This window comes from Bradysia coprophila, unplaced genomic scaffold (assembly GCF_014529535.1).
Source record: "Bradysia coprophila strain Holo2 unplaced genomic scaffold, BU_Bcop_v1 contig_232, whole genome shotgun sequence".
Lineage (NCBI taxonomy): Eukaryota > Metazoa > Arthropoda > Insecta > Diptera > Sciaridae > Bradysia > Bradysia coprophila.
The window spans coordinates 5,121,123-5,144,548 of NW_023503493.1; the positions used below are offsets into that span (position 1 = coordinate 5,121,123).

General features: G+C 39.3%; 3 protein-coding genes across 4 annotated transcripts; 1 reads left to right on the plus strand and 2 right to left on the minus strand.

The window, feature by feature from the left end:
• LOC119076032 (raf homolog serine/threonine-protein kinase Raf) lies at positions 1 to 6,727 on the minus strand. Of its 2 annotated transcripts, XM_037182650.1 has the most exons (7): positions 6,280 to 6,725; positions 1,876 to 2,163; positions 1,573 to 1,805; positions 1,393 to 1,504; positions 1,180 to 1,332; positions 705 to 1,112; positions 1 to 645 (listed from the first exon to the last, which is right to left on the minus strand). In XM_037182650.1, exons 1-7 carry the CDS (start codon positions 6,643 to 6,645, stop codon positions 97 to 99), a joined length of 2,109 nt encoding a protein of 702 aa, XP_037038545.1. In that variant the 5' UTR covers positions 6,646 to 6,725; the 3' UTR covers positions 1 to 96. The 2 variants fall into 2 exon arrangements, with proteins under 2 accessions (XP_037038545.1, XP_037038544.1); XM_037182649.1 differs by having other exon boundaries at positions 1,180 to 1,504; positions 6,280 to 6,727.
• Positions 6,728 to 10,937: 4,210 nt separating this feature from the next.
• LOC119076110 (pre-mRNA-splicing factor 38B) lies at positions 10,938 to 13,194 on the plus strand. The gene is made up of 4 exons (XM_037182770.1): positions 10,938 to 11,114; positions 11,269 to 11,516; positions 11,601 to 11,736; positions 11,804 to 13,194. Exons 1-4 carry the CDS (start codon positions 11,093 to 11,095, stop codon positions 12,430 to 12,432), a joined length of 1,035 nt encoding a protein of 344 aa, XP_037038665.1. The 5' UTR covers positions 10,938 to 11,092; the 3' UTR covers positions 12,433 to 13,194.
• Positions 13,195 to 18,972: 5,778 nt separating this feature from the next.
• Positions 18,973 to 22,305, minus strand: LOC119076021 (vam6/Vps39-like protein). Its single transcript, XM_037182622.1, has 7 exons — positions 22,128 to 22,305; positions 21,575 to 22,056; positions 21,270 to 21,510; positions 20,945 to 21,204; positions 19,925 to 20,868; positions 19,445 to 19,856; positions 18,973 to 19,360 (listed from the first exon to the last, which is right to left on the minus strand). Exons 1-7 carry the CDS (start codon positions 22,195 to 22,197, stop codon positions 19,079 to 19,081), a joined length of 2,691 nt encoding a protein of 896 aa, XP_037038517.1. The 5' UTR covers positions 22,198 to 22,305; the 3' UTR covers positions 18,973 to 19,078.
• Between the last annotated feature and the right edge of the window lie 1,121 nt (positions 22,306 to 23,426).

A 23,426-nucleotide genomic window follows, 5' to 3' on the forward strand; every position in this document is an offset into this window, starting at 1 on the left:
GGCTATTATAACAGTTACATGCAACTGATTTTGAGATCAATAAATAAAACATTGAAATGTGACCACCAAACGGTCCACCGGTCCCACATTCAATTGCTAAATATTTCCGCCGCCATTGTAAAATTGAAAATTGTGAAAATTGACCGGCGTCTTGGGACTCGAGCACATGTACAGGAAATCGTCACTTTGTAATTGAGTTTGCGTTAAATTTGGTTCACTGGCACTACGATGGATTTTCGGCAACGTGCGGAGCATATTCTCCAGCATATTCAATATCAATCGGAACAGTGGCCGTTCATCCCGATTGAATTTGATGCAATCTTCGGCCAATCGTTTCAGTGCTTGCGGACAATCCGATCGCACCTTCGATATGTCGGGCCGAAGAAGTCCACGGCCGACCATGAACAGAATTTGATCCTTGTTGTTGATGTGATTGTAGGGCAGTTGTTCGCTGAGCAATTCGTACATGACGATACCGAATGCGTACACGTCCGATTGGAATGAGTACGGATTTTGCTCTTCCATTCGAATCACTTCGGGTGCCATCCACAGTATACTACCGGTCGGTTGATTCGCTGCCTTCTCGCCCGACCACCTTGCCTTCGCAGTGGCCAGACCGAAGTCGCCAATCTTTACAGTTAAATCCTGCAACGAATTGAAGGAAAAATTTAATTTTCCGACTAATCGACATGCACTGCACTCACCTCGTGTAGAAAAATATTATTTGTCTTCAAGTCTCGATGGATGATATTTTTTGCATGCAAATAGTCCATTCCCTGAGCCACCTGTCTGCCAATGTCGATCAGCGTGTTCAATTTGAATTTCGTTTCGTTCACATGGATATGCTTGTACAGACTGCTGCCCTCGCACCATTGAGTCACAATAGCCAGCGACGGTTTGCTCACACAGCCCATGAACAGCAGAATGTTACAGTGACGCGTCTTCTTCAGCATGGCAACTTCATTTTTGAATGCTTGCAATTGGGCGGGATTCGGCGTTTTAACGTTTAACGTTTTGACGGCCACGGGACCGTGCCAAAGTGCTTTGTACACCGTACCAAAGGAACCAGCACCGATTCGGGGACCGATTAAAATTTCGTCAGCTAATATTATCTGCAAGGAGAACGAGAGACGTTGAAGCTCTGTCATTTCATACACATTGCACAGCACCAATTCTTACCCAATTCTCTTCCGTTGACTTTTGATCTCTAGGCGAGAGCAGATTCTTATTACTTTCATCAGCCGATTTGGCTCTTGGTCGCTTCGTGTGTCTAGTCAATGTATTTGTTGGTGATGCCTGTGTTGACTGCGAATGTTCCGCAGATGATTGAACCTGTAAAATAATCAACGGTTCAATGATGGAATTTACAGCAAACGTGTCCGGCTGACGTACCAGTGCACCTTTCGGTATCCCAAGTCTTTGATCTCCGATTGGTTTGACATTATTTATATTCACGTTCGGCGCTGAATTCGACCGATCGTGCGGGTTTAGTGATCTCGGATGTCTGCAAAATCCCAATTTTTTTTTGAATAAATTCTTTGGTTGGAGGACAATCGTCCAGTCTGCACTTACCGTGGATAACCGTAACCACTGCCAGGATTCAATATACCAGCCGAACTCTCCGGATTGTGAGCCAACAACTGTTGGTAGTACCTATCCATGTTGATTTGATGGCACAGCGGCGGAACTTTATCGCCACACCGTTGATGAAACCGAAAATTGCACTGGTTGCAGTACAAACCAGTGAACAGTAATCGACGACAGCATTCACAAAACGCCAACGAAAAAAAGGTTTTCCTAATGAACTGGAATGGAAGCGTTCCGTTTTAGTTCAACCAATCCGCTGTAACTATTGATGCAATGACCGTCGCTTACCTGATGTGAAATGTGTGTCATGATCCGAACTTTTTCCAGAACTTTAACGTAAACTTCTTCCGCCTGTATCAAGCTGATGTCCGTGTCCCAGGCAATGGGAACGTCATTGCCGAACACAGTCACCTCGCACATGTCGCAAGTTAGATTCCGTCGCTTTAATGCTTTCTGTAAAGCATCGCGTAAACGGAGTCCGGGTATGACCTGAACCGATGTGCGCTGTTGATATGGTAGATGAGCGCGAAGGAATATTTTCGGTTGTCGTGTTAACGTTCCATAGTTGCTGCCAGTCTGGAATTATTCAAATGGCAGAAGGTTCGTTAGTAACGAATCACGACTCTGGCACTGAGAAATGATAGCTTCCTAGACGAGTCAATGCTCGAATTCGACTAAAGCTGGCGTTGTTGAAAAGGCGTTGTTTTCATGGGAAATAAATATTTGAAAGGAAGAAATTGACTCAACCTTCACAAACATACTGAACATCACTTGTACCGTCTACATTTTAAAACTGAAAAAATCTGCTTCGACTGGTGTCAAGGTGAAGAGGATAATTAGTTGAAAAGTAAATGCACTGGCTAAGGAAGAACGTGGTGCCCTTACTTATTCAATTTTTTGTCTTGGTAGAGATATAGAGACTGCTTCGGTTGGACCCATGTTACAATAACAGCGGTTTCCGCAGAGGGCGAACGAATACTAAAAGCCAGACGTAACTCATTCACCTTGATAAAAAATCCATCTTAGAAAAACACATAATTTATTACTTAAGTCATAGGATCCAAGTGCAACACCAGTATTTGGTAGTGCCGGAAGGCAAGGTAAGTACTTTATAAGTTACACATATTCGTGTCATTTAGACCTCTCTCCCGCCTAGAATTGAAATCATTTTTCGCAATACAGTTAAAAGTGTTCCCACAATTAGAGGCAGAAATGGTGCTGGTGAACATGAAATTTGAAATGAAAAATTGGCGCACAGGTGCGAATCCAACCCACAATCTTCAACCTATTTAAAAACTTTGTTGTGCTCCACCACAGGGCACAGATAACCATATGACTGGGAAATTCAGCATAGCGACAAGAAGGATTCATTTAGCGAGTGTGAGTTTAAGTCCATTGTTTTGAATTCCCACAGGTCAAAAAGAGAAGACTTCCAGTGATTTCCTGAACATTTTCTGTGATTTTAGGAGGATTTTTTCCCTTTTTCCTGGATTTTCAAGCTTTTCCTTCGATTTTTCGGATTTTCTCTTAAAGTCTCGAGGATTGTCTTGGATTTCCAAGGGTTTAATGATGAAAGGATTTTCTAGTTTTCAAAAATGTTCAAAGGATTTCTTTCTGTTGCCAGAGAATTTTCTAGTTTATCTAGACTCTCGGGTCAAAACAGCAAAGAAAGACAGTAAAATATCGCCCAAAACCACTTACAGTGGAGGTGTGACGCAAGTCCTGTTATCCACTTACAAAAGAACTGATATCGGTGTAGGTGACGCTTACAGATTCGACACGCAAAAAGGTATACGTCGCGTCACAAATGGCAGCTGATGAGGAAAGTACGCGAAAGGCTTATCAACAAAAATCTTACCAGAAAAATTTTAGGAAGAAAATTATAATAAAAAAGTTTGCGTCACAAGGGGCAGATGTTGAGGAAGAAAAATTTTTAAAATTGTGAAATACATTCCTTTAAAAAATGGAATTCAAACGGAAGAAAGCCGAATCATCTGCCCCTTGTGACGCAATATTTTTTATTATAATTTTCTTCCTAAAATTTTTCTGGTAAGATTTTTGTTGATAAGCCTTTCGCGTACTTTCCTCATCAGCTGCCATTTGTGACGCGACGTATACCTTTTTGCGTGTCGAATCTGTAAGCGTCACCTACACCGATATCAGTTCTTTTGTAAGTGGATAACAGGACTTGCGTCACACCTCCACTGTAAGTGGTTTTGGGCGATATCAGCTCTTTTGTAAGTTGTGATTTTTTATAATTTGGTCGCAGATAATAGACAATCAGTGCAGTTTGAACGAAAATATTCTTCTTACAAAACTGTATAACTTTCTCTTTGATCTGAATCTTCCAGCTTTCATTTGACGAAAATCGAAAATTTGACGAAAATAAAAAAATTGACGAAATTCGAAAAATTTGACGGAATTTGAAAATTTGACGAAAATCAAAACTTTGATAAAAATCGAAAATTTGACTAAAATCGAAAAATTGACGCGCTTAAAACGCTCATAGCTACCAAATAAGGGACTTTTTAGTGAAACCATGAAACACGTATCGACTAGAATCTAAAACTCTATAACTTTGTCTTTTACACGAGGTTTCCATCTGCCGTATTTTCCGAGTTATGGCTGACATAGCTCGCACTTAAAACGCTCATAGCTCCCAAATAGACGACTTTTTAGGAAAACCATGAAACACGTGTCGAATAAAATCTGAAACTCTATAAATTTGGCTTTTAAACGAACTTTCTATCTGCCATATTTTCCGAGTTATGGGTCATATAGCTCAATGGCTCAAAACGCTCATAGCTCCGAAATTATAAGCTTTTAAGAAAATTCCTTCAAATTAGTTTCTTAGAATTACGTCATTGACATACCCTGAAAATTTCAGCCAAATTCACCGGTAAATTAAAAAGTTTCGCCGTAACAGAGTGACAAAGTAACAAAGGTTGGTAAAATTCATCAATTTCAAAATGTATGACAATGAATTTCTTCATACAAATTTCTGCAAGTTTCCAAGTTTTGAAATTTAATATCTCGGCCAAATTTTAACCTTATGAGGCGTGTGATAGCTCGTTGAACTCGTATGGACGCCCAGATTACGAATAAAATACTTTGGGGGTAGTAGGAGCAAAGGGGAAAAAGTCAAAAAGTTCGTGTATATATGTTCCTCAGTCCTGCGGAAAATTTTTTTTGTCAAATTTTTCAGTGTGAACGGACTTGCGTCACGGCCCTTCACTAACGTAGGGCCATGATCAGCATTGCTTATTCGTCATAGAGCAAAAGCCCACATACCTATCAGTAGCCCGTAAGGAAAACATTTGTTCCAAGGCTTTCATTGTCTACTAGACAATGACTAGCGCTAGAAACGAGTATTGCTCTATAGTGTAAATTTCAGCCGTCACACATCACAGAAAAAATGTTTTTAAAATGAAGGTATTGCAACCACTGCAGTGCCGCATTTAGCATATTCAGCGCCCTTGAACATGCAACTCTCTAAGCGGCCATATATCTCTACCGGCATAATTTTGGCTAGTTTTGTTATGGTAAAAATAGTCTTTTATCATATTCGAGTGTCTCATTTTTCCAGAGCCCTGGACCATGGTCCAATTAGTCTCTATGAAGATCCGGCACTGATTGCAGACAAATGCAGTTTAAAACAAATTTTCATTGACAGATCTGACCTTCGTGAATACTGGCCATAATTTGCCACTAATCTAGATTCTTTACGATATACGACAGCCGAAATATATACTGGGGCAACCCTCGCTAAATCAGTGTCGCACGATAACAAAAATCGTAGAACAAATGCTCTTCGTATCTGGTAATGCAACACTTTAACATAGATTTGACGCAGTGACGTTATGATGCACTGATATGCATGTGGGCTCTCGGTCTATCATATTTAGTATGCAAAAAGAAACTTGGGATTACGTGGGCCGTGAGAGAAAATTATGAATAAATTGACATTGACATCTTGTTGACCCACAATGATGTGTACAAAACCAGACACATCACAGTGTCAAACATAACGCTCTCTAAAACTACGACTAAGAAATTGCCAAACAGATCTGTGGTGTCTTTCAAAATATGTGTTCGAGTTCGGTGACATGCATGACCGTATTGAAAATTAAAATATTTTTTTTTTCCAAACTAAGGTCACCGCCACAAACCAATGACCATGGACAAGAAAATAAAATCATCTCAAGTTTGCATCACTGGATGCAAACGGAGATGGAGTAGCATAATAACGAAGAAATAGACAAAAATGTTGCTGTCTATTTCGCTAAAATGACCGAAATTTGCGTTAAAATGATATTTGGACAAGACCGACCAATTTTCTTCGTTTGGTCGTTTCGAGAGAAAATGATATTTTGTATTCAAGGATCGACACATTCACTGCGCCGCAGATATTAATTTTGTTGATATGTCAAATTGCTTATAAAATTTTTTGACATACCGAAGAAAACCTTGAATTGTGGAAAAAATCAATTTTCACATATTTTCCAACCAGAACTCAATTTTTGCTCTCTCACTGTGCTGTCAATGTGAGGGTTGGTTGACGAAAAAAAAAAATTGTTGATTCACCGATCCCGATATTTTTCACTGCATTTCAATGTCATTTAGGCTCACACAGTCGTCCACTCACACAGAACAGGGAACACAAATTCCGACAAAAAAAATAATCAATTTTACCTCTTCTTGATATTCCGTGTGATCAGGTGGTTCAATTTCATTTTGTTGCAATCGTTCCATCAGTTCATGCTCCTTAATTTCTAATTCATGTAATTTGGATGTCAATTCCTGATACTCATTGATATACATTGACGGTGGATTTTGTAAATTCGCGAACTTTTCGTTTAAAGCATCAATATTTTCACGGCACAGACACATCACTGATTGTATATTTTTCAATTCGTCGTGCATATTCTCGTCGATGTCGCCGTGATCCGTCGACGATGTCGATGATTTATCCGTATACATAAAGGATAATGTTGGTATTCGATTGTTGCCATTGATTTTGGTTTGATTGGTGGAATTCGTTTTTTCAAGAACTTCCATTGCACACTGGAGAGTGTGTGGCTCGTGTGATTACTACAGCAGAGAAAAAAAAACCACTAGACTTTTATGATTCGCTTTTTTGCCGTTTCTTTTCAAAGACTTAACCTTGGCGTCCATATGCACTATGGTTGGAAAATCTAAGAAACCAGCTGGTGTGAAATTGGCGGAATAATTGAGCTCATTTTGAAATTGGATAAATTATGAAGAAGTTAGCCTGAAGATATTTTGACCGTAACTGAAGTCAAAAACACTCAAAAGAGTAAAAGTGACGCAAGTCCCTGTGCATACTTCCAAAACAACTGATATCGCTGGATGTGACGCATTCTGCGCTTGTACGCAAAAACTGTAACAGGAAAAATTTGACCAAAGAAATTCTAGAAACAAAATTTTACCAAAAAAATTTTGCGTCACAAAGTGGCAGATGATTCGGACGTATTAGGACGTATTCTTGTCTAATTTAAAAAATTTCCTAAAAGTACTTTCCTCAACATCTGCCACTTGCGACGCAAATTTTTTTTGGTAAAATTTTGTTTCTAGAATTTCTTTGGTCAAATTTTTCCTGTTACAGTTTTTGCGTACAAGCGCAGAATGCATCACATCCAGCGATATCAGTTGTTTTGGAAGTATGCACAGGGACTTGCGTCACTTTTACTCTTTTGAGTGTTTTTGACTGATATCAGTTCTTTTGGAAGAATTAGTAGATTGAAAAATTTGAAAAATTTAAAAAATTTGAATAATTTAAAAAATTTGAAAAATTTGAAAAATTTAAAAAATTTAAAAAATTTTGAAACATTTTTAAAAATTTGAAAATTTTTGAAAAAATTTGGAAAAATTTGAAAATTTGAAAAATTTTAAAAATTTAAAAAATTTAAAAATTACTAAATTTAGGGAAAAAATTGAGGCGAGCAGAGCTCATTAAAAGCGAACAAATTTGTTCTACCATAACCATCCACACACACACACTTAAAGGTGTTCTTATATGGGGCTTATATGGGAACTTCGAGGAGCTCTAGCTCCGAAACGAGGCCGGTTCCCCCGGACGGACGGACGGACTAACAAAGTAACGTAGGATTTTTTCATTTCGTTTAAAGTTCTAAAATTGACCAAAATGTATGGAAATGGGGCTTCTTGGAAGATTTTTTGCGTGGCCAAATTTTAAGCTGCAAGAACGTGTGATAGCTCGTTGAACTCGTACGGACGCCTAGTTTTTTTTAATGGTAGTTTGGAGTCATTTGTATTTGAATTGTAGAACTTCAATATTTGCTGTATATATGGTTCTGCAGTCTACGACAAAAAAATTTTTTTGAAATTTTTTCTAGTAATAGGACTTGCGTCACGGGCGCTATGCTAACGCGCGCCCATGATATTAGACAACCCCTCACTAACGTTCTGTATCAGTAAGTGAATCGTTCACAGGCTATACGAATACAACGAAATATGTTATCTATATATTGCTTTGCGAATACCTTTAAAGATAATAAGACTTGCAAGCAAAACAATTTTTATTTCATATCACTAATAAATAACAGGTGTCAATCAGGCTGTAATTCTCTCGAGTTGGAATTTCCTATTTCTTCCCGAGGTGAACACTTGTCATTTGTTTACCAAGAAGGGAAGAAAATAGAAAATTCCAACAAGAGCGAAAACTGAATTTTTCATTCATGCAGCGAGAATAGCGTTAATTCTCCCCTCAAATGCAGTGAGTAGATGCAGTTTTGTTGACAGTTCAGGTGAGATTTTTTTTTTATTTCCTCACTTTTGTTAGTCCTATCGGATGAAGAAGAGTTTTGCATGTTTTTGTTTTCTCTAGGATCGAAACTGGATTATTACACACCTTGGTAAAACAAGAAAATTGGTGTTTCAAATACTTTACATAATTAGTTTTCGTGTGTTTATTGACCTCGGCTTCGCCTCGGAACAACAAAATTCACACGAAAACTCTACTTTTCAATTTTGTGTCCCTTGTTATGTACTACTATTTTACATAACTGGCAATAAAAAGATGAAAAGTCCAGTTTTCGTGTGAATTTTGTTGATTGGAAGCGTAGCCGAAGTGTACAAACACACGAAAACAAGACTTTTCATTTTTATCCAGAGTAATGTAATGAATTTTACATGCTGAGTGCGTCGAAAGAAGTGCTTTAAACATGAAAAGTACGATTTTCGATGCATGTAGCATGTAAAATCCAGTTTCATTTTGGCCAGTCGGAAATTTATAATCCGAGCCAAGGGTTATAATACCACGTGCCAAAATAACAATTTGGAAGCAGGTACATACTACCACCACAAAAAGACATTTTCCAAATAAAAATTGTTCGGTTCATGCATATCTCTCCTGATTGTATCTAATGAACACATCTATAGGAGGTTGAAATACACACATGAAGCATAGAAGAAAGAACGTACACATCATGTGTTGTACCAACGGTTCAAAATTGGATTTCAATGAAAAATGTCTGCAGTAGCTCAATTGGTTAGAGCATCAGCCCGGCAAGTTGAAGGTTGTGAAGGTCGCACATCAAAAATTTTTATGTCAAATCCAATTCGATTCTAATATTTCAAAAATGTCTAAAAATTATGTAAAATATGTGGTCGTAACATGAAATACGACATGTTTACTGGTATGTGTTTGTCCTCTTATTGGCCAGGTCACCTTGTTCGCCTTGTTCACTTTTTAAGTCTTTAAGTGAAGTGTCCTAAAAGGTTAATAGCTAAAATACTGAACACCATGGGTCCATTCAGCAAGGGTTTTTCCGTGTGTTTGATAAACTAAATGTTTATACAAATGTATGCTTCGTCTCAACATGACAAATCCTTAGACTAAGGAGTAAGGAGTGCAGGCTTCTAACACCCGCTTTAGATTCCGTCCATACTCAAAAGACAAAGGGGGTTTGAAAATCGTTCTTTTCTGATACAACATGTAGTAAGTGAGATTAAGAGTGCCGAAGGTCCGAGTATGTTTAGAATACAACGAAATAAGGTGTGAATTTGACACAGAGAGCTAAGAGATCGTTTGCTAGAGAGAGTATTGCTTCATCTATTACCTCATTTTCAAGAGATGCTTCAAATCTTTTACTTCAATGGTTTGAACATGCTCGTAAGAAGTTTTGAAGGAGAAATCTGAACAAAGGACTGAATGGGAAGTGTCAGACATTTATGCTGAAGAATTTTGACACTTAGACGTTTGCACTTGAGGAAACTTCTTCTTAGTTGGCGGACATTAGTAATTGTAAGACGAAATGTACTAGTAGCGTTCAAAAATCTACAGCTATCCTGTAGCAAGGTATATAAACACTGAACGTAGAGACTGTCATGACGGGGAAGAATCGTTAAGTGGAAATTGTGTTTAAACAAAGAACTTGCGGGAGCTGTCAAACGTCTCTTTCATTTGACACTTCCCTCGAACAAAACAAGATTTCACCGTCCAGTTTAGCGCAATTAGGTTTATTCAATCGTATGTAAAAACGAATTGTGACAGACCGAAAACAACCGACCGTTATCCACAGAAGCAAACATAACCGCAACTTAAACAAATTTGTTAGTTAAAACTTCAAAGTGAGGTTGAGTTGACATTTTGAACGGCCTTGGAAGAAACATACACCCAAAGTATATAAACACTGAAGGTAATGCAAATCCACAGTTACACACGGATCCAAACTTTCAGGTGAATTTTAGCTCCGTCATGTTGTACACGTATTGAATTAGTTTGCGTCAAGTTGCATCTAGTGGTGAATTTGGAACGATTTAGCGACGTTATGTTGCACACATATAAAATTCGTTTGCGTCAAGTTGTATTTAGTGGTGAATTGGAAGGATTTAGGGCCGTCATGTTGCACAAGTCTAAGTTAGACAACATACGAAAATGAATTCACCTGAAAGTTTGGATCCGTAATTTCCCTGATCCGCTGAGGGTCTGCATTACCTTCAGTGTTTATATACTTTGCATACACCGAGGTAAATACGAATTTAGTTTCGTTATGTTGCACACACATTGAATGCGTTTGCGTCAAGTTACAGTTAGTGGTGAGGTGAATTCGATTCGAACTTAGCAGATGCAACAACATTAACAAGAAATATATCGACGGCAACATTACAAAAATGAATTCACCTGTAAGTAGAGATCCGTAATTTCTCCGCTAGGGGTCTGCATAACCTTCAGTTTTTATGTAAGTATTTTCCTTCTCAGCCCTGAATAGAAAACGTACGCGACACCACTGGCAAATTGATGCATACGCATGACATTCAGTGTTACCGTGTTGTATGTGTACATCGGCGTATACTCTGCCAGACGGTAACCCTTGGCATTTCTGAACAGCCATTTTTGTTTTCGGATTTTCGTGAAATGGTTAAAGTTATTTGCGAAAATTAACACAAAATTAACAGGGAAACGACCAATAAAACTCATTTTTTTACGTTACACTAAGAACATTTCTACATTTTGTACAACATGGATCACGGTAGTCACGAAGGTAAATGCCACGGCACACGTATAGCATCACAAAGAGATATACTTTCACTTCGGTGGTGGTTGATGGTTGATTGTTGATGGAAAATTTCTGAACTTTGAGCATCATTTCATTCCGAAAAATAATCGAAAAAAATTTTCCATCGAAATTTCCGCAGAATATTCTCAGCCCCGGAAAACTGGCAAACAACACAACGTTTTACCACTGTGGGGCAATGAGGCAACGATGAATTTAAATCCATTAATTCTGGCGAATATTCAGTCGTCCAGCTACTTCAAAGTGTCACTGTTCAAACTCAAAACGTATCACGAAGTGGTGGACGAAATCTACTATCAAGTAAAGCATTTGGAGCCGTGGGAGCGAGGTTCACGAAAGACTGCAGGTCAAACTGGCATGTGTGGCGGGGTAGGTAATGTGTAAATTTAATTTTACATTTGGCTGGAGTGCGTGCGGTGAAATTGTTGCTAAATGTTCGTTCTTTGCGTGTAGGTTAGAGGAGTCGGTGCTGGTGGCATAGTGAGTACGGCATATTGTTTACTCTACAAATTGTACACACTACGTCTGACTAGGAAACAGGTTAATGGCCTGCTTACACATACAGATTCGCCTTACATCCGTTCATTAGGTAAACGTTTTGCCACTACTGTCTGTGTGATGTTCATTGATCGTTAATTTGTCGCTTCTTTGGACAGGTTTTATGTACTTGCGGTACACTCAACCGCCAGGTGATTTGTACGACTGGTACGAGGATTACCTACAAGACGAAGAAGAGGTGGACGCAAAGGCCGGCGGTGGACAAACCATGACAATCGGACAAATGATCCACCAATGGCTGGTCAAACTGGATTGGTTTTCGACGCTATTTCCACGGATACCGGTGCCGATACAGAAACAGATCGAAAAGCGTCTCGATGAATATTCGCGCAAGAACAATGTGAATCTACAGGCTCGATATATGAATGTGGAACGTGAAACTGGCGGTGGTGGTGGTGGTGCTGGTGGTAGCAGTGGCAACATGGGAAAACGTGACGGACGCGAGCAATTCGATCGAAGTCGTGTCGCACCGAATCGTAATGAATACAGAGACGATCGTCGATTCCGATCACGGTCAAAGGAGCGGACGACTGGTGATAGTCGTGATCGACGTGGCGAAGGGCATCGGGATCATCGCAATGATTATCACAGAAATCGGGACAGAAGCCGGGAACGAGGCGGCCGAGACAAAGACTATTATCGAGATGGTGAGGGTGGCAGTGATCAGTACAGTAGTTCGAGTCGACATCGAGACCGGGATCGTGATCGGGATAGAAAGTATCGGTAGAATAATTGTGTGTGTGTGTATGTGTGTGTGTGGACCAAAGACTTGGGATAGACAAAACGTTTAAATTATCGAGAAGAGTACCATCCATCCATTTTCAACCCCGTCTCTCGTCACATCAATTTTTCATTTAAAGTTCAGAGCGGAAATTTCCGGTTTCTGTTATTAAATAAGACAACGCGCGTGATAATCGTACATTGCTTTTTGTATCATCAAGAGGGTCAATGTACGCCACATTCATCCGTTTCATACCTCAACCACCACCAATTTCTATTATATATCGAACAGTTATACGAATTTGTAAAGATTTTATTGACAATTTATTTCTCCTATCAAAATGTTGTTCCCGTTCCAATGCCTCCGGGCGCCGGAATACGCGGAATAACGGATTTTACCAGAGTTGTTTGTTGTTTATTCACTCAGGAATTTGTAAATAGAGAAATCTCGTTCTTTGTTCAATTAAGAGACCGTTTCTTTACCTGACTTGCAATCAATCAATTATTTTTTTTAGTCTTCATTTACACGTGTGCATGGGACTTTTAGCCATAAGCTGATTCGATTATCAAAAAAAAAATATTTTTTTAAAATTGTATTTTGAACCACCGTCATTCGTGGACGTGTATCAGTAACACGCTTTCAGCTATTGTCTTTCTAAGGCATACAGAACTAATGTTAAGTTTTCACTTAAAATCTTCTCAAATTTATGTTTGAACAGAGAGCCTTTTTTATGGAAATAAAGAATTACGAAGTGATTTATCAACTGGAGATATGTGTTTTTTGCGTTTTTTTTTAAATTTGAAATTAGGTCAAATGGAAAGCCCAGATCGGACATCCTGCAAGAGTCATATCGCGAAATCTTCGAACAATCGGCTAGCCATGCCATTCGGATTGTTGAAAAGTATGGTGCCCATCAAATCCTTGTTTCTTTACGACTTCAACGAGGTACATCTAGCCTGTCGTGGAATTGTCGTTTTCGTGTTAGAGCTGTTTGAAAAATCGGTGGTTTTCGGTTGGAAATTTTTTCACCCTGATTATCTCGGGTAATAAGAGGTCGACTTCGTTCAAATTTTAAGGGATTGTAGTGCTAGACTAGGCCGATCACACAAGACATCAAATACGTCGAACCGTTGGCTGTACTGGCTTCAGTGACTGTATTGACAAAAATGTTTCTCTGACCAGTGACCCCTGCGCGCATCAGCGAACCTGACGGTTGAGGGTTCTATTGGAAGGCAAAGACTCCCTACTTTCTAAAAGTATAAAAACTTGTGTTGGAGGGACTATTGGCTGTAAGAGATAGGGCAATTTCAAAAATTTCACTCCAAAGAAATTTCGACCGGTTTGTCGACCACTTTCATTTTTTTACCTTAAATTTAATTTATAGAGTTTCTTGGTATCTCAGCTTTCCAATGAGGATTTTTCCGACTTTACTACTTACAAGAAATGCGATTTTGGTTTGCTTTTCTGAAGCAGCCGAGTTTTTGGTTGGTTGGATGCGTGTGATAAATGCTCCTCAGACCTTGAGCTACATTTAGCACTACAATCCTCTAAAATTTGAGCGAAGTCGACCCCTTATTACCCAAGATAATCAAGGTGAAAAAATCTCCACCTGAAACCCACCGATATTTCCAACAGCTCTAGCACGAAAACGACAATTCCGCGAGAGGCGAGATGTACCTCGTTGAACTCTTAATGAAGCAAGGATTCGATGGGTGCCATACTCTTCAAAAATCCATATATGTTGAATTTATCCTCCATACAAATTGTTATAAGAATTCGCGAAAAAAATAAGAAAAAAATTCTATGCATCCGTACAAGTTCAAAGAGCTTTCGCTCGTCAAAATCGGTGATTATTATTGGCCGAGATAAAAATCTTTCAATCTAAAAGAGACTAAACTTTAGCCTCCCTGCTTTACATTCGAAAGAAGATAATAAACTTCATCCAATGCTTGGATTGCTGGCAATGCACCAAGCACAGAAGCTGAATTTCCACGTTCAATGTCTATAGATAGTCTCTGCCGAAGGAAAAGCGTAGCTCTCTTTTCGTTTGTGAAAATCGAAATTGTCTTGCTCAAATCGAAAATAATTTGCTTTGCATGAGGACCACAGGGACCTAACGTTTCAAAACCTAAAGGAACAAAGAAATATTGGCCCACTAAAGAATTATGTAGTTCGATCTTCATATCCTCTGTAATTTTTGCCACCCAACCAACGTGTCTTAAACTGTTCCTCAAATAAGGTTTTGCAAGTGTGTCTCTGCACGTTGCGTCCCATAGCTAACTTTTTTTCCAGCAGACCATGGTATATAGGTGAGTCTATCAGCGTGTTTACCATCTTTACGAACAACTCTAGGTGGTTCTAAAATCGCTGGAATTCCTGCGGAAACTACACCTCTTCTAATTGTTTCGTTCAAAGAATGATGCTTTTATACAGCTCAAACCATGAATGACATAAGAATCAACGTCTTTGCCGCAAATGCATTTATGTGGTTGACTAATCTTTGCTCCGATTCGTAGAGCCGAAGTTCTTAAGGTGTCGTTATCGAGGAATAAACCAAGAGATGTTGAAGGTAAAGCGCTCAACCATAGCCCAGAATCAAATCATGAAACTCGTCAAGTGCCATATCGGTGGAATTAGTTCATTAGAAAATTTGCTTCTAACCGTTGTGGTTCAAATAAGCAAGCAATCGACGTTGAGAACAAAATGTATTTTTATATATGAGAATGGTAAGCACATTGAATTTTCAAGCCATCGTCCATTGCTTTAATATCCGAGAGTGATTGTGTCCATTCCGATGCTGCGATAGTTTTTGTTTGATTTTATTGGAGATGTATAAGACTGTTGGAATACAGATCAAATAACTTTTTTGTTTTCGGAGCACAATTCATCCTGGTTCTTGACATTTCTACGCGACCATGTAGCTAAGTAGTTGATCGAACCAAGTCTGATTGCGTAAACGATTGAATGAACAAGTTTAAGCCGAGCCAATTCAATATCATGAGTTGTTGGCGCACTTTACGTCTAAGTCAATGCAACTGATTGTTCTTGCCCGCCTCTTTAACTAAACATATTTCTTTATATCCGTCATTTGACTGCCAGAGTCTGGATACAGAAAAGAGAATGCGAAGAGATTTGCGGTGATACGCTGATCGACAAATTCCATGAAGAAAGTGAAGTGTTCTGAAGAGTGAAACTGATTGATGTGTCTGTTTAAGTTAGAGATATGATAGTAGGCCTACAGCACATCACATTAACTTGAAACACTGATAATAATTACATGATCCTCACAATTTTTCTGCTAAATTTCAATCATCTCTCTGATGAACATCAGCATATCCTCACGCTTTCCTTGCATAACAAAACTGGTTAGCTTTGGAATGCTTTTTTCTCGTCGGTGGTCAGATGATATATTCCGCTTCTACAACAAAAAATCCAGTAGCTAAATCTGTTGAGGGCCCTTCGTTCCGATATCTTGAAGGATCTTCGAAATCTCAGAATGCTTTTGTTAAATCAAAACAAAATCGAAACTCTACCGTCAGATATATTTCGCAACAACAAAATACTGAAAGATTTTTTCCTCGAATACAGTTAGCTGAAAGAGCTGCCTTCCGGTGTTTTTCAAAATCACTGGAAAATCTCGAAATTCTTCACTTAGATGCAAATCAAATCGAGACTCTACCAGGCTTACGACAGGTCAGGTCAGGTTGACCTGATAAGGAAATCGACGTTGACCTGACCTGACCTGATATTTTCAGGTCATGACCTGAAATGACCCGATACGACCTGACGACCTGAAATTGAATTTTGAAAGTACTTGAAGTCGAGTTGCTGTACATATTTTTGAATGTAATATATCTCTGGAAGAGCCCAGAAATTTATTTTGATGCAATTTTTTGTGAAATTAGTCTATTTTGCTTAGGTTTTAAATTATTTTTGTTGACTGTGGGTCGTGAATCATTGCTAATACCTCGTGTAAGATTATTTAAATATTCTTTATTAAAAGCGAAAAAAAGGCTGCAAAGTGCATTCAGTAAAAAAACGATCTTTTCAACAAACAAATATTTACAATAAATAAAAATCATCAATTCTATTACGTCCCAAGGTCCCTAAAATGCAACTAGAATTTCTTCGTTGAATCGCAATGGAAACCTTCTGTAGCAGGTAGTCCATAGAGCGCGGTTCCCCAGAAGCCTTTTGCATTAATGATCCCAATTTCTTTATAAATGTCTTTGTCTCAGGACCCATGCTACCTAGGGATTCAAAAGCAATAGGTGTGAATAAATAATTATCTTTTAAACAAATGTAATGATTGTGCTTAGATCTTTCGGCATTATCAGCAGTCGAACCAGCTTTTTTGGATGACTGATTAACATAAGAAGAGGCTAGGGTATCTCTAATGGTTACATCCCACAAAATAGGTCTACCGTGACTCCATGGAACATAGAGTCATACCATCCGGTCTTTTCCCGTCATCTCTAGAAATTCCCGGAGGCTGTACTAAATTCGGAAACCCTGCAGAAGAAAATGCATGAGAAAAGATTTTGTTAACTTCATCATGTCCAGGAATCCATCCTCCGCTTTTATTGCAAGATAAACCATGTAAGCCATCCTTCTTAACGTTTTTACCACAAAGACATTTATGTTCTTCGCATAATTGACAACCTAGTCGAAGAGCAACAGCAATTCGTGCAGAATTGTTATCTAATAATAAGCCTAACTGACTCGATGGAACTACTTATAGCCACTTTGAAGATTCTTTAGTAGATGACGCAAGCAGTCGAGCACGAGCAGTTGGCTCACTAGAATCAAACATTTCTGAAAATTTACTTTTGATCCTCGGTAGGTCCCAATTCGTTTGCACTTTCTTGTGGGCATCATTATCTGGAATAAAATCTTGAGGAATATCCTCCATCAAACGTAAAATGTCGTCATTCGTAAATTAAATTTTTTGTCTGACAGATCGGATGACGAATATACAGAAGACTAATATGCTGGCAATGCCAAATCCTCTACTTTCCTAATACCCATACCTCCAAAGGATAAAGGCAGCGAAGCCTGATCCCACGAAAACCCATCCACCTTCGCATTAGTAATAACTTCGAGTGTAGAACGGAAGATCTCGTCTACAGCTTTCAGTTTATCTAACAATAAGAAAGATCTACATGAGCGCAAGAGATAATTAAACCTACAGCTAATCAAGGACTTCCTAAAAATACACAAAGCAGGATGAATATACATCAACCTCAAACGATCGCACATCAAACTAATTGACTCAATCTTAGACGAAAACATCATCTCTAAACCTGATTCGAAAATTGGTGAGCCTAAAATTTCAAGTGAAGACTCATCAACTTTCTTAATCCCTGGCAACAACGCTGAAATGTCAGCGTACATACGAGCCTCATCCTCAGCAGAAGCGTTAACAAAAAACACCTCACACTTGTTCGCATTCAAAGGCAAACCCGAGATGTAAGATCATAAGAACGTGTAGGAAGTGTTTTTAACAAAGGATTTTGCAAAAGTGAGATTTTAATTGTTAGCTAAGATGAGTTAGAATCGGGTTGGCTCATTGGGAACGTACTGGCCTTCCACCAAGAAAACCCAGGATCCTGCTGAGAGAAAGTAACGTTCCCAAGTTTCTTCATAATTGAGTAGTTAGTGTTTACTGTCAACATATGCAAATCAACAGAGGCATATTAATGTATAGTCGAGTTTCGACACCGTGTTTGTTATCAGCCTAGTATTTTAGCCCTTGAGAAAATGATTTTGAACACTCACGTAACGTAAATTTGAGAGTGGTCTAACGAGTGAATATTTTTTTAAATCGAAAAAAAAAATGATTTCTTATCATTAAACATTCATCAAAGATTTTTAAGATTTTCATTTTCATACCGAAACGATTTCAGGTCATCAGGTCAACCTGAAAATTATCAGGTTTGGTTATCAGGTCATTTCAGGTTGTCAGGTCAGTTTTGACCTGACCTGAAATTGACCTGACCTGAAATTTTTAGGTTGACCTGACCCGATAACACAAAAATGCACACACACTCTGTATGAGATAGACTGTCTATAGCCTTGCAAAATACATGTTCTCCGAACTGATGAAGTAACAGATTTTGTATCGAAATGTCGAGAAAAATATTTTGATCAAAAGCACAGACGAAAAATTCGGCTTTGCAATGCAAAAGACTTTTTTAAATATCGATGCACCCGATGTGTCCGGTTTAACGAACTGATTTGATTCTGATAACAAGAGTAGGTAGAGAAGGTGCGGACGCTGAAACGTTATCGGTTATTAATTTTCAAGAAAATTGAAGCCACCAAACAAAAGTTTTCATGTACTACAATGAGTCCGCAGTCCACAACGTGATAGGAGTGCCCTGAGTGCTCACTTACCGAACGTCCGATCGTCACAATATGATTTCCAATTTTATGAATTTTTTGCCTTCTTCTCCGTCAGTTTTCGTGGAATTTATTAGCAGAAGGAAGTATAGATCGTCAGTCTTTGACATCGTGTCCGTTAATTTTTTAAATCAAACAACGATCGCAGTAGAGCTTAACTTTTGATTATTTCATTATTCCAATAGGACTATGACAATGTTACCGTCAGTGCAACAACACCGAACGGCTGAAATTCCAATAAAATGTTCGTTCACTCCTTCTCCTGGCATGCATAGTGCACGATTTTACCGTTCGAATAGCGCACGAACGCACTCTGATTCGTGAATTTTTTCTTACAAACGGGACACACGGTAAATTCGGTGATTAAAACACTTTTCGATTCGTAATGCATTCGCTGTTCCTGCGTATGTAAATTCTCAGCATACAGCAGTCCTTTGAGCACTTGATTTTTACGCTTCCGTTCCAGTTGATGGTTCAGCGCTAGTTCCAAGAATGTGCGAAGATACAAAACGGGAATGGTGTCGGGGAGGATCTGTAAGTATGGACATGTGTTTAGTGATGGTCCGACTGAGGATAATAAATGAATACTGTTCGTTCGGTCACCGACGATATTTACCTGCAATACTGCGTGCGGATTAAATTTGGTTGCATGCTCCTTCAGCAGCTCAAGCACAGAATCCACATTCGGTTGCAAGCACCGCGGATGCAAAGCAACACCAGTGTACGGTGGGACTGTCGGTGGAACGAGTAACGTTCGGATCAATGTCACGTAAATGTTAACATTTTGCTGATCCTTGCGGTAAATCTGTTCACAGTACGCCGCAGCCTTGTCCACATCGCCGAGTATTTGAATGTAAATGGCCAGCACTTTTTCGTGTTTCCCCAATTTGCCCAGTATGATGGCACGTTCTTCGAATAGATCGTCGGTGGGGAAATAGTTCAGAACGTAGTCGGGCGAATATTGTGACGACACTTTGAGGAATTCGATCAGCTTGGACTTTGTGTCTTCTAAAATGATCTGCTTGCGTCTGTGGAACAACACGAGAAAGGGAATTGTTATAGTTTCCTAGACAAAAACCCAAAAGTGTTCTCTTACTTATCCCCTCCGGATGGACTGCTCAACGAACCCTGTTTCATGTTCTTGATCTGGTCGTAATATTGTTTAATCAAAATGTTGTGGAAAATCGGCTTACTCTCCTCCCACGTATGAATTATGTGCTCCAAATACGGTATGACCAGTGCTTGGTGATTCTTCAGCAAATAATCCAACACTTCGGCTCTCGGCAAGTCTTCCACTTCCTGCAGATCTTCGGTGAAAATCTTCAGTCCATCTTCGGGCGATTTTTCTAGCACCCAACCAGCAAACTCGAATATCAATTGTTTGTGCTCGGTGCCGAGATGTTGAAGATACTGAATGGTACGATCGTGTCCGGACAAAGACGACGTGGGATCGTTGGCCTGTGCTTGAAGCAGTTGCAACGCTTTCTTATGATTGCCTTTCGTCTGGTACAGAATGATCAATTCGCCGTACTTTTGGTACTGGCGCAACGTTTTCTCCGATTCCTCGAAATGGCAACAGTTCAGTCGAAGCAACGGAGCGACGAACGAATCATTTGTCTGCAAATAGCATTTCAACAGAGTGGTGTCAACGATCGACCACAATGGCGTCAGATTCTTGCCGAACGATTTCGATTCGCTGGTTCCGTGCAATTCCTTTTTCAAATTTTGCCTCACATCAACCAAATATTCGATCAGCGCCAGCAGACCACGCTCCAAATCACGATCTTCCAATTTCGGTAGATTCGTGGCGAATGGATTCGGTGTCGGATTCGGTGCAGATGTTGTGCCGTATTGTTTCGATGTGTCTTGGGGTAAGAGGTCCGGGAACAATCGGATGACATCACACGGGTCGGTTTGGAGTTTCGTGAATTCTTTCATGGAATCTTCGAACAATTTGTTCGCAAACAAGTCGAAGGCGTACAGGGTCTGTATCTCGTGAATTTTCCCTTGTTTGTCGTCCTGGTTTTCATCGGAAATGTTCTGCAACAAATGGAAAATCATCAAAATTACTGTCGTCCCGGCAACTGGACTGAGTGTTCCCACTGCCACTACTTACAGTAAGTTGTAGTGCCAGCTGGAACTTCTTTTGTTGCAACAGAGTACTTGTCTGTTTGGATATATCGACCATTTGAATGCACCACAGCTGAGTGACCGAGGCAGCGAACAGTAGACCCTTTTTCGCTCTGATCAACAGACGAGCCTTACTGAGATCCGGCAGGGTTTGAATGAAAGTTTCTTTGTTCGATCCAGACTGATCTAATATTCGAACTTCCACGACATTATTGACCAGTGCAACGGCATACGGATTGTCCCACACTGTTGAGTCATTGGAAGAATGGTTTATAGGTCGCGTGGTTCTGATTTTTACGAAATGTACCCACCTAACACCTGTAGTGGGTGAGTCCATTCCAATGCCTTGAACTTCAGAGACTCGGTGTTTGTCGGGAAACTAGCTAAGGAAGTTGACGGCTCCTGCAGCGATTTGCTCTTCGGATCCACAGCGAAAAGGTATTCGTCCTTTGCCACCGCAAAACATCCGTCGATCAGTGCTATGCATGGATCGATGGTGCGAGACGAACTGGTCGGAAATAAATCCAATTTCTGTGGAGTTTCGCCGGACATCTAGAATCATCAACATCATCAATTAATCGAACATCCATGGATGGTGTCACCTTCTCTCACTTACATCGTACATCACGTACTCGGTCTTATACCCCACACAGATCATATTTTCGGCCCATGTTAGCGCTCTAGGAGCATCCGACAGATCCAAATCTTTTCTCAACTCCAGCAGCTCATCGTGCTTCCAATACCAAAACTGAAGTTTCCTTTTGATCGCTACACACATTCGCAACACGACTGCAGTTTCACCGGTTAACGATTTGGAGCGCTTCACATCCAACGCAAATATCGATGCGCCTCTCGTTCGGATGGCAGAGTGAACCAATGGGAAATTGTGACGGCTTATGTCGTTCACACTGATGACATTGTCCGACAGGCTGAACAGCAAGTTATATTCCGGAATTACCTCGACCTGCAGAATCGGTTTCTTGCTGAAATTCTTGTCGAATTGTAGCAGAGTCAATTCCATTCGGTTATCGGATGTATTGATGTCGACTGTGTACATGAGCAAATGACCCTGTCGAGTGCCGAGTATGACATTCTTATCTGTTTTTGAGTCATAGAGATGATGAGACATTGAGGGAACGCATTCAAATGGTAGATTTGCTGGAGCTTACCAAAACTCGTCATGCACTCAATGTGCACGGAAATGTTTGCCGGTGGATAAACCACATATGCCTCATGCATTGTGACTGGTTGTGTTGGTCTATCCGAATTTAATTTAGACAATCACTAGCCCTAGTCACTATTTATCACAAAACAAAAACAAATTTTTGGTATCATCTGACAGCAGTGACAGATTCAGTTGATGTTAAATGTGTCAACCCCGTTAGAGAAATGATAATAGATGGAGTGCGGGTATTTCGAGCAAATATTCGAAAAAATATAAGATTTGAAGAAGCGTTGGCACTGGAGAGACGGCATGGTGACGCTTCCATTTTAATCATGTATTTTTTACCATCAGCGCCACAATCTATTCGAATAAATCGCTATGGAAAAATCGACTTGAAGCCTAGCAATGGTAACACAAAAGTAGAGGTGGATGTAGTATTACGCTCAAGGTGTCTGAAAAACCTAAGAGCAATTGGTTCATATCTTAAGCGAATAGTACCGTAGCACTTTCTAGCATTAACATAAAAATTTCGTATGGCAAATAGAGAACTGGACATGTTCAAGTTGTTGTTTCTTCGTCTCTTACTTCCTACAAAACATGTTACTAACAACTATAAACTATTATCGATAACTACTTCTTCTGACTATGACTTTATAGCAAAAATAGCAGTTCCCTAGCACCGAAACAACGAGAAAAAAAATTATGTCAAATTGAGTACTGACGCCACACCACAAAAGATATTCTTTCACGAATCGTTCATACAAAAAACATACTCGACATAATTTTTCTGTTCTGTCGGTGCTGCTATGGCAAAAAACATTTTTAAAAAATGAAGTAAAAGATTTGAAATCTCTTGACAACATTTAGATCAAATGACGTAGCAGATACGATAGTAAACTGCTGATATGTTCGCTGTCAGTAAAAGATTCATTCATAAAAAACTGGAAGACAACTGCAAATTCACCTAGACTTATCTACACTTCTATTTCAATATTTTCATTTATTACTCGATAACAGAAAACGGGCACTATGGAGTAGGGATGGGAGACGTTCAAAATTATCGATAATCGATTGATCATATCGTTATCGATAATTTAATAATTATCGATAATTATCAAAATATCGAAATTCGATAATTATCAAAATATCGATATGTTGATATTTATCTGAAAATTCATGATAATAAACCGATATATCGGAATATATCGATCAATATCGGATTTTCGGACCGAAATAACGATATATCGAACTATCGATATCTAGATAATTATCAAAATATCAATAATTATCGATTATCGATAAT

Bases quoted from the DNA above. Each gene is read 5' to 3' on its own strand.
- LOC119076110 (XM_037182770.1), top strand. From the start codon at position 11,093: ATGGATCACGGTAGTCACGAAG. The intron at 11,115-11,268 runs GTAAATGCCACG...AAATTTCCGCAG, and splicing joins GGATCACGGTAGTCACGAAG to AATATTCTCAGCCCCGGAAA. The intron at 11,517-11,600 runs GTAGGTAATGTG...CTTTGCGTGTAG, and splicing joins AAACTGGCATGTGTGGCGGG to GTTAGAGGAGTCGGTGCTGG.
- LOC119076032 (XM_037182649.1), bottom strand. From the start codon at position 6,645: ATGGAAGTTCTTGAAAAAACGAATTCCACCAATCAAACCAAAATCAAT. The intron at 1,113-1,179 runs GTAAGAATTGGT...TTCTCCTTGCAG, and splicing joins AGTCAACGGAAGAGAATTGG to ATAATATTAGCTGACGAAAT. The intron at 646-704 runs GTGAGTGCAGTG...AATTCGTTGCAG, and splicing joins ATAATATTTTTCTACACGAG to GATTTAACTGTAAAGATTGG.
- LOC119076021 (XM_037182622.1), bottom strand. From the start codon at position 22,197: ATGCATGAGGCATATGTGGTTTATCCACCGGCAAACATTTCCGTGCAC. The intron at 19,857-19,924 runs GTAAGAGAACAC...GTTGTTCCACAG, and splicing joins AGTCCATCCGGAGGGGATAA to ACGCAAGCAGATCATTTTAG. The intron at 19,361-19,444 runs GTAAATATCGTC...CCATACTTACAG, and splicing joins ATCCGCACGCAGTATTGCAG to ATCCTCCCCGACACCATTCC.